We start from the raw sequence: 13145 nt of genomic DNA, 5'->3' as shown, positions 1-13145 counted from the left end.
GCCTGGGGCTCGCTCGGGCCACTTCGGAGGTGGGGTGCCCCCGGCCTCTTGGCCTGGGGCTCGGTCACTCAGGCACAGCTGGCTGCCGGCGGAGCTCACGGGCACGTCACTGCAACTCCCCCTGGCTTCTGCGCCGCGGCTGCTGAGTGAGCCCTCATCTGGGACTCTCCTCAGCTCTTACTGGGACAGTGGCGCGGCTGCCCCTCTGTTGGTCTTCCTTGGTCTCTTGTGTTCTGGGGGCCTCTGGATGTCTGGAGTTTTGATCTCCTCCATACCTGCTTCATACCCTGGAGGACGGGGCTGTGGCTCCCCACACTCCCTAGCAGATCGTTACATGGAGAAACCTTTGGAATGCAAGCATGCTGATCCACACAAGTATGCACACAGGTGTACACACGGGTATTCACAGACGCGGACTACAGCTTTCTGGGCTGCTGCCTCAAAGCACATTGTGCGCTGTCTATCTTGCGTGCTGCACAATATCGTTTATTATTTAGTATCTACTGATATCTACTGCTAGCTAGTTTATTGTGATGGTGCTGTTTTTTTTATTATGTTGCTCTTTGTTGTTTGCTTTCTCTTCTGTTTTTTTTCTCCATACAGGTGACCCAGGTGTTTTGTTTTTTTGTTTGTTTGTTTTTTCTTTCTTCCCCCCCTTCTCACCGTCTCTTCTCCCCTTTGGTTTTCTTTCTCTCCCTCTCTTTCTTTCATTCTTTCTCCCTGTCCTATCCCCCAGTCATGTCTGTCCCGTTTGTAGCAACTGAAAATAAAATAAATTCATAATTATATCAAATGGACCAATATGGACCAATATGGCCTTATGCCTTAAGACAACAATTCTGATGGCTAAAGATCCAAACGGGACACAAAAAAAAACAAAAACGAAAAAAAAAAAAGAAACAAATAACACTCCAGATGTTTCAAAATCTATAATTTGGGAGTCGCTAAAAGCATATCTGCGGGGCCAAATTATTTCTTTTTCGTCTTATAAGACTAAAAAGCGAAACGAATGGCTTCGGGAGCTGACGGAGCTCATAGCTAACATTGACACACAATATGCTACCTGTCCAACCGCTGATTTATACAAGCAGAAGGTACTGCTGCAGTGTGAATTTGACACTCTCTCAATTAAAGAAACTGAGAAGCTCCTACCTAGATCAAGACATCATGTATACCAGCATGGTGAAAAAGCAAGTAGATATCTTTCGCATCAGCTTTGTCAATCCGCCACAGCTCAATCTATACCCAACATACAGTTAGACTCCGGTCAGGTGGTAACACACCCTGACGGAATTAATGCTGCTTTCAAGCTATTTTATCAGGATCTCTGGGGTGGCTGTAGCTCAAGTGGCAGAGCAGGTCAGCCACTAATCAGAAGGTCGGTGGTTCGATCCCAGGCTGCCTCCTGGCTGCATGCCAAATATCCTTGGCAAGATACTAACCCCATGTTTGCCTACTGGTGGTGGTCAGAGGGCCCGGTGGCGCCAGTGTCCGGCAGCCTCGCCTCTGTCAGTGCGCCCCAGGGCAGCTGTGGCTACAACGTAGCTTGCCATCGCCAGTGTGTGAATGTGTGTGTGAATGGGTGAATGACTGAATGTAGTGTGAAGCGCTTTGGGGTCCTTAGGGACTAGAAAAGCGCTATACAAATGCAGGCCATTTACCATTTACCATTTACTTCCCGCACTGATTATTCAGAGGCTGACTTGGTTTCCTTCTTGAGGAACATAGATACTCCCACTATTAACCCAGACCAACGTGAGCTGCTGGAAAGACCTATTACCTCAGCGGAAATATTGCAGGCAGTTAATTCTTTGCAAAATGGCAAGGCACTGGGCCCAGGTGGCTTCTTGTGTGATTTCTATAAACGCTTTGCCGACAAGTTTGTTTCTTTACTGTCTGAGGTTTTTTCAGAAATTCAGGCAACAAGCACATTGCCACAAACTCTGTCCCAAGCCACAATCTCTGTAATACTCAAAAAAGACAAGGATCCTCAAAAATGTGGATCCTATCGCCCCATTAGTCTACTGAATGTGGATTATAAGATCCTCACAAAAGCTCTTGCACTTTGTATTGAGAAGGTAGTACCTTCTATTATACATGAGGACCAAACAGGCTTTATAGTGAACCGCCAGTCATATTTCAATATCAGACGGCTGTTAAATATCCTATATTCTGACCATTCAGTTGATCACTAATAGTCTCACTAGATGCCGAGAAGACTTTTGACTGTGTGGATTGGCAATATTTGTTCTCCGTTTTGAAAAAATTTGGCGTCGGTTCTAATTTTATTTCATGGATCAGGACTCTGTACTCAGCACCCCTGTCTTCAGTCCGCACCAATAACACTATTTCAGAATACTTTTCCTTACATAGAGGCACCCGCCAGGGATGCTCCTTAAGCCCCCTGCTATTCAATCTGTCAATAGAGCCGCTGGCGGCAGCATTGAGAACAGACCCCATAATAAGGGGGATCACTAGGGGAAACACTATTCATAAGTGCTCCTTGTATGCAGACGATCTCCTTCTGTATATTACAGATCCGGAGGCATCAATTCCTTCACCTCTGGACCTCATTGGATCCTTTGGCCGCCTGTCTGGTTACAGATTTATGGAAGAAATATAGTATCATCAGAATTCAAGTATTTTTAGACATTGAATTTATAACACTAAACTTTTATCCTCCAAATTTCCCTGCAAAAATATTCACCTGCAAAAATTCACCTGCAAAAATTCACCTGCAAAAGTGATGAGCTTGAATGATCCAAGCCAGAGCAATCAGCACTAGATCGAGTCGAGCGGCTCTCAGCCAATTAAATTATGCTGTTTGATCACATGACACCGTTAGCCAGCAGTGTGTCTCCTAAAAGAGAGCTGTTTAAAGGTGAGTGATTAAGTTTTTCTCCTAAATAGAGATCATTACAGAACGCCTAGTCCTACTTAAAATCCCATTTATTTTTATTTTATTTTATCATCTACTCGAACTAAGGAAAACGTTTGACTAACTCAAAGACAATTTCCACGCCTCCCCTGCCTGTCTGCAGAGGCAGTTTTGAATTTAGGAGCAGCAAGATGGAAGCGGCAAACCCTGGCGATTCTCCGGTAAGTACAGTGGGGCAAAAAAATATTTAGTCAGCCACCGATTGTGCAAGTTCCCCCACCTAAAATGATGACAGAGGTCAGTAATTTGCACCAGAGGTACACTTCAACTGTGAGAGACAGAATGTGGAAAAAAAATCCATGAATCCACATGGTAGGATTTGTAAAGAATTTATTCGTAAATCAGGGTGGAAAATAAGTATTTGGTCAATAACAAAAATACAACTCAATACTTTGTAACATAACCTTTGTTGGCAATAACAGAGGTCAAACGTTTACTATAGGTCTTTACCAGGTTTGCACACACAGTAGCTGGTATTTTGACCCATTCCTCCATGCAGATCTTCTCGAGAGCAGTGATGTTTTGGGGCTGTCGCCGAGCAACACGGACTTTCAACTCCCGCCACAGATTTTCTATGGGGTTGAGGTCTGGAGACTGGCTAGGCCACTCCAGGACTTTCAAATGCTTCTTACGGAGCCACTCCTTTGTTGCCCGGGCGGTGTGTTTTGGATCATTGTCATGTTGGAAGACCCAGCCTCGTTTCATCTTCAAAGTTCTCACTGATGGAAGGAGGTTTTGGCTCAAAATCTCATGATACATGGCCCCATTCATTCTGTCCTTAACACGGATCAGTCGTCCTGTCCCCTTGGCAGAAAAACAGCCCCATAGCATGATGTTTCCACCCCCATGCTTCACAGTAGGTATGGTGTTCTTGGGATGCAACTCAGTATTCTTCTTCCTCCAAACACGACGAGTTGAGTTTATACCAAAAAGTTCTACTTTGGTTTCATCTGACCACATGACATTCTCCCAATCCTCTGCTGTATCATCCATGTGCTCTCTGGCAAACTTCAGACGGGCCTGGACATGCACTGGCTTCAGCAGCGGAACACGTCTGGCACTGCGGGATTTGATTCCCTGCCGTTGTAGTGTGTTACTGATGGTGACCTTTGTTACTTTGGTCCCAGCTCTCTGCAGGTCATTCACCAGGTCCCCCCGTGTGGTTCTGGGATCTTTGCTCACCGTTCTCATGATCATTTTGACCCCACGGGATGAGATCTTGCGTGGAGCCCCAGATCGAGGGAGATTATCAGTGGTCTTGTATGTCTTCCATTTTCTGATGATTGCTCCCACAGTTGATTTTTTCACACCAAGCTGCTTGCCTATTGTAGATTCACTCTTCCCAGTCTGGTGCAGGTCTACAATACTTTTCCTGGTGTCCTTCGAAAGCTCTTTGGTCTTGGCCATGGCGGAGTTTGGAGTCTGACTGTTTGAGGCTGTGGACAGGTGTCTTTTATACAGATGATGAGTTCAAACAGGTGCCATTCATACAGGTAACGAGTGGGGGACAGAAAAGCTTCTTACAGAAGACGTTACAGGTCTGTGAGAGCCAGAGATTTTCCTTGTTTGAGGTGACCAAATACTTATTTTCCACCCTGATTTACGAATAAATTCTTTACAAATCCTACCATGTGAATTCATGGATTTTTTTTTCACATTCTGTCTCTCACAGTTGAAGTGTACCTCTGGTGCAAATTACTGACCTTTGTCATCATTTTAAGTGGGGGAACTTGCACAATTGGTGGCTGACTAAATACTTTTTTGCCCCACTGTATATTGTTTTTTATCTTCAAGTTTGTCTTTTGAAACGTTAATTTTATTTAAATCCGTTGCTCACGTATAAAGTACACAGACGGGGTCTTTGCTCAACTCGTCTGAGGCGTGTCTCACTAAGCGCTACATGCTAGCATCCTGCTAACCGAGCTACCCTTTACATGCTGTGCTTTGGAAAATAGGATACTCGTTAAAAAAAAAATACTCCGCAGATATTGATAGATAGATGAACACTGCAAATATAATGTTGTAAACAAGAACGGCCTTTGGTGAAGGGGTAAAATACACCATTAATAAAGCCATAGAGTGAATGGCTGCCATGGTTGCAGAACGGCCTGATTTAATGACAAGAATGGGGAAGAGTGAGGTGAAGTGAACCAAAGCCACAAAACACGGTCAGACAAGGCGGCAAAAGGGCAGTGATCTGTCCGTCAGTATGAAGTTGGTGTGTGCTTTGGTGAACAAAAACTCGAGACCGGTAGGAGGAAGATGGGAGACTCGTGTTTCACTGGAATAGTGGTGAATTAAAACATCCTTTGTTGGGGACATTTAGATGTAAATGCATCCATACAGGTGAGACAGAGGCAGACCAGACAGTGAAGAAAACAAGGCAAACATTAGAAATATTAAAACGGAAATATAGGATTAATATAACATACAATTAGGGAAAATGTAAGGAACACAATGTAAGTGATATTGTAAAGTCATTAAAACAGCATACTCTGATTAAAAGAAACATGTAATTGGGTAGGATAATAATAATATTAAAAAACATGTACAAGATGGGTATGTATACTTGTACCCAGAATTTAACAACTATAAAGTTGTAGCATGTCAGTACCTTACCCCATCCACATCCTGATTGCTCTGGCTTGGGTCTTTCAAGTTCATCACTTTTGCAATTGAATTTTTGCAGGTGGATTTTTTGCAGGTGAATTTTTGCAGGTGAATTTTTGCAGGTGAATTTTTGCAGGTGAATATTTTTGCAGAGAAATTTGGAGGATAAAAATTCAGTGTTATAAATCCAATGTCTAAAAATATTTGAATTCTGATGATACTATATTTCTTCCATACAGATTGAACCTGGCTAAAAGCACACTGTTCCCTATTAACAGTCTGGCGAAGGAAGCTGACTACTCAGCCTTTCAGTTTAGACTGGAACACTCCTCATTCACCTATTTGGGTATTCAAATCACAGACGCTTATCAGGATCTTTTTAAACAAAATTTTATCCCTTTATTAGAGAAAACAAAATCGGATTTGGCACACTGGTCAGTATTACCCATCTCTTGCTGGGCGGGTCAACACGATTAAAATGGTAGTCTTGCCTCGATTCATGTACCTCTTCCAGATGATACCCCTTTTTCTTCCTAAAACCTTTTTCATCCAGTTAGACGGACTCATATCATCTTTTATTTGGGACAAAAAAGTTCCAAGAATCCGTAAATCCTTGTTACAGTGTTCTAAGTCGGAAGGCGGCCTGGCCCTACCAAACTTTATGTATTATTATTGGGCTGCCAATATTGTGAAATTATCCACCTGGATGCGGGGTTTTAGGGAGGGCAGAGGGCCGCCTTGGTCCACTATGGAGCTAGACGGTAATCTCACCATATCCCCTGTTGCAATAATGTGTTCAGGTCTACCAGTCAGTCGCAATGTTCATTTTAAAAATCCTGTGGTTAAGAACTCTCTCAATGTCTGGTTTCAGCGTTCTCCTATTACGTCAAATCATCTTTTTTTTACCAGCTCTGAGCGATGCAGGGTTCAAGGTTTGGTACAGCAGAGGAATTATCTGCTTCTCTGATCTGTTTGTTAAAGGGTCATTTTTATCCTTTGAAGCATTGTCTAAAGATTTTGGAATCCCAAAGACTCACTTTAGATACTTACAAGCGCGTAGCTTTGCAGTTAAACACTTCACTTCTTATCCAAGTCTACCTAATGTCTGTACACTTAAATGGTAAATGGTCTGTATTTGTATAGCGCTTTACTTGGTCCTAAGTACCCCCAAAGCGCTTTACTCTATACACAATCATCCACCCATTCACACACACATTCACTTGAGGATTGTCTGCAATTTCGATCTATTGCTAGAGGTCACATCTCTCAAATATATAGCACATTGCAGCATATAAAGGCAGACTCTGTGTCCAAAGCCATAAATGCCTGGGAGCTGGACTTAAACCTCCAGATCCCAGACGACCTATGGGATCTTAGTGTTAGCAAGATCCATGAATCCTCAATCTGTATACGGCATTGTATAATACAGTTTAAAATTCTTTACCGGGCGTACCTAACCAAAGCTAAACTAGCCAAAATATACAATGCCTCTGATGATAGATGTCCGAGGTGCAAGCAATCACCCGCCGACATTAACCATATGTTCTGGAGCTGCTCTGATTTGAACCGGTTCTGGGAATTAGTTTTTAATATGTGTGTGGGAAAACAATTGATCCTAATCCGATAACAGAAGTCTTGGGTGAGAGAGGTGATGAGGTGCTTGCAGACAGAGTATTTGAGATACAGTTTGAGAGGGTCTCAAAGTAAATACTACAAAACCTGGTCATCCTTTGTTGAATATGTGGAGAAGTTGTCATTTACTGCTTTTATCTGTGTTTGGGGTTTTTTCTCTTTCTTTCTTTAAAGCCACCTACTATCTGTAGCAAGCCAAAAAGAACTGCGCACAATGCAGCCCCCCTTTTATTTATGTATTTATTTTATTCTGTTTTTGTTTGTTTTGTTTTTTGGTGGGTTTTGTTTTTTGGGTTTCACATGGTAGTATTTTTTTGTTTGTGCCCATAGATTATACATTTTTCTGCATCCAACTGGTTTGCCACTGCGTGGCTCAACCGGTTTCACAATGGCAGTGTTTGTAGTCGCAATTCGAGTTATATTTGTCTGTACTTTTGTCATATTGGAAAATCATAAATAAAGTTGTCAAAAAAAAAAAAGACTTGTCTGAGAGCCCAATATAACTGCAAAGGTGAACAGGTAAATAAAGAAAACATCAACAAATTTTGCCTTTCAGTGGTTTTACAATTAAGCAATACACAAGTTGATACAGAAAAATAGCCCTGTTAGTTTCTGTTTTATGTTTCTAAATGTTCCAAAGTTAAAAGTTGACTTCAGTATGTCCAGGGTTTTTTTGCTTCCATATGGAAATGGGCCCACTCAAAAGTATTGTCTTTCTGAAATAAGCAAGGCCTTCCCTGAAAACAGTTTCTTCTGGATGGGAGCATATGTCTCTCTAAAATTGCTACATACATTTCAGCACTAATGTTGCCTTTCCAGATGTGCAACCAATAACAGAATCATGAATGCTTTTAATACAATCTTTACTGCCCATCTTTACTTGTTAATCTACTAAAATTAACATTTTTTATACCCTCCTCATGTTACAGATCTATTGACAGTCAACCTAAATAGACGCAAAGCTGTTTCTTTTTAGTGCTGCTTGCTTTTTCAGCCTTTTGTTGTCCCCTCCTAACTTCTTTGAGACTGCCATCAAATTGTATACGTGCTACTGTTTTTTGGTTTTTTTTGAAAGAGTAAAATGCCTGAATTTTAACATTTGATTTGGTTTTATTTGTGGTCCCGGCAGCGTGGAGGGAAACGGGATTCTCATGTGCTCCATTGACAACCTTCCTGCTCAGCTGCCAATCGAAGCCACAGAGTATTTTGGTGACCGTCTCTTCCCCTACATCTGGGAGATGGTAAGACGTCTGATTTGATGCCACCAATTTTCCAGTGCATTTGGTGGTGTTTTCTGATCAAGTATGGGAGAGGGCTATGACATGTTTCACATAGTGTTTCCTTGTGAATTATATGTCATTACCAGCTACCTTCAGATTCAACCAGACCATTGGACGAAGAAGAATTTAGCCCACAAGTCAGAGATGTAAGTAGTGAAATGTTGGTTGAGAGAAGTATCTCACTTTATTTGTTACAAAGGCATGATGCTATTTTTAGTTGAGTGTTTTACTTCATTTTCTAATTCAATATTTTGGTTGATAACATACATTTATTTATTTGGATTAGATATGTGTATGTAACGGATGTTTATTTGACTCTTTCTGGAAATAAGTGAAATTCATGTTTGGTTTGGATGTTCTGATTTATTCCTAAAGGCTGTCATCGCCTCTAACGGAAAACTTACTCCAAAGTTTGAATACATTGAAAAACTTAGAGAAAGAAGGTAAGTCTTCAGACAGGAACTGTGAATATGTAAGTTTGTTTGTTTGTTTGTTTGTTATATTTGCATTTAAATGCTTCGTTTGAATGTAATTCTTATTTTAAATGTTCATCAAACCTGTTAAAACATTCTATGAGTAAGATACAATGTCTAACGATTACAGGAAAGGTGCAATAGCTCACCAGCTCTGAATTTCTAAATTGTAGAGCTTGTTAACCTCAGTTATTAACTTGGTTTCTAGTGTGCCGTTTCTGCTGTTGCATTCCTTAAGTAATCCTTTCCTAGAATTGTCATTTGTGAAGTTTGAGGATCTTTGTTCATAGTAACAAACCATTACTATGTGCTGCCTTCTGGTGTCTGCTGTGCCTGCATTAACACCTTACTTAGCTAGCATGCTAAATAGGCCATCTCCGCTAACTAACTCCAGAAGCTGGAATATGCACTCACCAAGTGGTAGACATATCTTTTCTACTCTTTTACACTAAAAACCCAATCACTCATTATGCTGAGTCTTTCTGTCTTGTTTTGTCTGGTGTTAACATACAGGTTCTTTTGAGGTGTAATCAGATGTAAAATGTAATCAACAGATATAACAGATATAATCAATACCAGTTTTACTTCTGTGCATAAATAAAAGCTAGGACAAAGACTGGAGGCAGGATATAACTGCTAGAATTCCACTGTTAACAGGGGAACCTTGACTGCACTTAGGAGTTTCGTAGAGATGATTTATTTTAAAAGAATACAATATTTTTTTTCAAGTGTCTTTAAGTAAATGAGTACAAATAACATAACATAATAACATAAAACGGTTCATTGCTTGTGACTATGGAAAAAGACAGCGTTCAAATAACATCAGATTTGTACATTTTCTCCATTTTCTCTACATCAGCAATGTCTGAAAATAGTACTGGAATATTTTTTGTCTTATCTGCTACATTAAGTAAGTTTGAAGACTAACATTGAGGACAGGTTTACTTGTTTATGTTAGCATCTACTTTACATGCCCAGGCAACAAATCTAGCTATTTAATATTGCATGTTCTTATTATTACATGTCAGATCTGCAGTTAACTTATGGCAGCTTATTAGCAAACTGTGGGTCCAGCCAGTCACTTACAAATGTAAAACATTTGTAAGTGACTCTCAGGAACTCTCTGCAGGAGGGGGAGATACAGGAGAGGTGGAGGAAGATCTCAGCCTGAGCGTTTACCGTCTTATGTAGTCTGGAAGATGTGTGGTTGGTGGGGTGGGTGCAGTTTTCTCTGTGGTGGGGTTGGGTGGACTGTCCAGGGCTCTGTGGAGCCGGGGGGCGCTACTGCACTGGGCCCCGGTCTGATGGGCCTGGGCCCCCCTTCCCTGGCGGGTCGCGGAGGGTGGGAGTGCCTACTGGGGTCAGCGGGGGAGCTGGCCCCAGGGAGGGGTTACCTGCCCCTCCCTTCCTTCCCTCCCCATCTCCAGCTGCCTCCCTCTTCCCGCTCCTCCACAACCACCCACACATGCAGGGCCTTGGAGTGGGGGTATGTCACCAGGGTGCAGAGGAGGCTACCCCCCCCCCCCCCCCCCCCCCCCCCTGTCCCCTTCTGGCTGCCTCTGCCTCAATTTTATCCCACAACTTAGACATTCACATTATTCACACTCTCATTACACATACATATAGGATCTTGGGGGTGGGCACAATCACGGAGTCCAAATCACCATCAGGGTGTATACCTCACCCCTGACGTCGTTGCCCACCTCTCAATTTTAAATACACTTAGTCATTGAGGGTTAGCAGGAGGGACTATGCGCTTACCTGCTGCTCCTTGGCAGGTAGCTCCATGCCCTCCTGGGTTTTAATTGCACCTTAGAACACATATGCATCAACACTACAATGAGCGGGTGGAGGGAGGTTTGGAGTCTTCTCCCACCCCCATTCTCTGCGGCCTGCTGGAGCGGGAGGGCTAGTAGGAGGAGTTGGCCGTCCGACTGCGGTCTGGGGTGTGGGGCCTCCCTGCTGCTGCGGAGTCGGGGTGGTCTGCCTCTCCCCACCGCAGGGAAAAGGGTAACACCACCTGGGTCTGGGTGCAATTCCCCCCTCCAGGGGCAAGGGTACCTAGACCCGGTTTGTAGAGTACGCTTGGGGAGTGTGATTGTGTGTACAGCGTCTCTTTATGTCTGTCTCCACGTTGGTTGAGTGTGGAGTGAGTGCATATGAGAGCATGAGGGTGGGAATGGATGTTTGTGTCTGTGTGTGCCTGTATGTCTGTGTCTATATGTCAGGTTGGGTATCAGACGCCACCTCTCTGGGGACACCTCAGGTCCTCCAAGGTTTGGAGGCCTATCTCCACCCACCACCACTTCCCCTGCCGGTGGCGGACTCCCTCAGGTGTCGGTGTGTTGGTGGTTCTTTTGTGTCTGGGGGTGGGCGTCCGGGTGCACACCGGCTCACTCCTTGGCGGCCGCTTGTCGGGGCCTGGGGCCTGGGGCTCGCTCGGGCCCCTTTGGAGGTGGGGTGCCCCCGGCCTCTCGGCCTAGGGCTCGGTCACTCAGGCGCAGCTGGGGGCCGGCGGAGCTCACGGGCGCGTCACTGCAACTCCCCCTGACTTCTGCTCCGCGGCTGCTGGGCGAGCCCTCATCTGGGACTCTCCTCAGCTCTTACTGGGACAGTGGCGCGGCTGCCCCTCTGTTGGTCTTCCATGGTCTCTTGTGTTCTGGGGGCCTCTGGATGTCTGGAGTTTTGATCTCCTCCATACCCGCTTCACACCCTGGAGGACGGGGCTGTGGCCCCCCCCCACACTCCCTAGCAGATCATTACATGGAGAAACCTTTGGAATGCAAGCATGCTGATCCACACAGGTATGCACACATGGGTATTCACAGACGCGGACTAAAGCTTTCTTGGCTGCTGCCTCAAAGCACACTGTGCGCTGTCTATCTTGCGTGCTGCACAATATCGTTTATTACTTAGTAAATACTGATATCTATGACTAGCTAGTTTATTGTGATGGTGCTTTGTTTTCTCTATTATTATGTTGCTCTTTGTTGTTTGCTGTCTCCTCTGTTTGTTTTTGTTTGTTTGTTGTTTTTTTTTTTTTTTTTTTTTTCTCCATACAGGTGACCCAGGAGTTTTTTTTTTTTTCTCTCTCTTCCCCCCCCTTCTCACCGTCTCTTCTCCCCTTTGGTTTTCTTTCTTTCTCTCCCCCTCTCTCTCTCATTCATTCCCCCTGTCCTATTTATTAAAAAAAAAAAAAAAAAAAAAATGACAAAGGATGAACTGAAGCTCTGCCATCACGTAATGTCGCATACTGCTGTTTCTGATGTCATTTAAAAAAAAAAAACAAAAAAAAAACAAAAAAAAACCAAAAACAAATGTAAAACATTTTGAAGCTTAGACTTGTAAGTAAACATGCCCTGTGAGCTAATGCTTTTTTCTAGTACCAAAGTCACAGAAGTCAATTCAGTCTGGCTCTGTATAAAGGAGATTTCTCAAAAACATGAAAATATAATCATTTGCACATTTAGCATTCGTCATCTGGGAAATCACATTTATAGCATATAGCATTTAGGAATGGTTTTAAATCTGCTATAATTATTTTCTCAGATCTGTTGATTATTTGTAATTGATTTGCTTATTTTTCTGCAGTCTTAGCTTTTTTTTACATGTTCGCAAGAGTTGTATTTACAAATATTTGAATGTGTTTGTTGGATCTATTGACAGATCTATGACTTTATAACGTTTAACCAATGAATATTTTTATTAATCATTAACAATCAGACTGTATGCATTTTTTTCTCGAAGGCTGTAGGAACAGCTTGCTTGGAGGTATCTCATCCTCTTTTCACCATCCTCAGTGAATCCATGGTCACCAAAGCCTTCCATTTGGTCATATTTAGGCCAGCTCTAAGACCTGATGAGTTTTTTTTCTTAACTGATCCTAAGTATAATTTTTCGAGACAAGCCATGCCATCAAATTTTTAATCCTTTTGACTGAATTTGGCTCCTTAAGATATGTAAACTTAGGGGGTAATCCTCCTGAGTGAATGTCTGCCTTTTCTTTTTTAATTAAGAATACAAGTGCCAGGCAGATCTACAGTCAGTCCCGCTGTGGCTAGAGCATTTGTGCAATGCGGTTTCCAATTAGGCCAGCGATAACAAGCCCACGGGTTTGACTCCGGGGGGGATTTGAGGGGGGTGATGGGATCTTAATCCCACAGGTCACTCTGGGTGCCTCAATCATCCAATAATATTGGTGGTGGTGCTGGT

The 13145-nt window shown here is 43.1% G+C and overlaps 1 protein-coding gene across 1 annotated transcript in view; it reads left to right on the top strand.

The window, feature by feature from the left end:
• Window positions 1-13145, top strand: part of aass (aminoadipate-semialdehyde synthase) — a 100053-nt gene that overhangs the window by 66167 nt on the left and 20741 nt on the right. The window contains exons 11-13 of the mRNA XM_085413173.1: window positions 8310-8421; window positions 8547-8606; window positions 8836-8903. Of these exons, the coding sequence (XP_085269299.1) occupies window positions 8310-8421; window positions 8547-8606; window positions 8836-8903 (240 nt within the window). The remainder of the gene's footprint in view (window positions 1-8309; window positions 8422-8546; window positions 8607-8835; window positions 8904-13145) is intronic.

This window comes from Rhamphochromis longiceps, linkage group LG7 (genome assembly GCF_057381845.1).
Source record: "Rhamphochromis longiceps isolate RC_006_pf linkage group LG7, R_longiceps_female_GT1.1, whole genome shotgun sequence".
Taxonomy (NCBI): domain Eukaryota; kingdom Metazoa; phylum Chordata; class Actinopteri; order Cichliformes; family Cichlidae; genus Rhamphochromis; species Rhamphochromis longiceps.
Note: the sequence above shows the minus strand (reverse complement) of the source record. Positions and strands in the feature narration are given on the sequence as shown.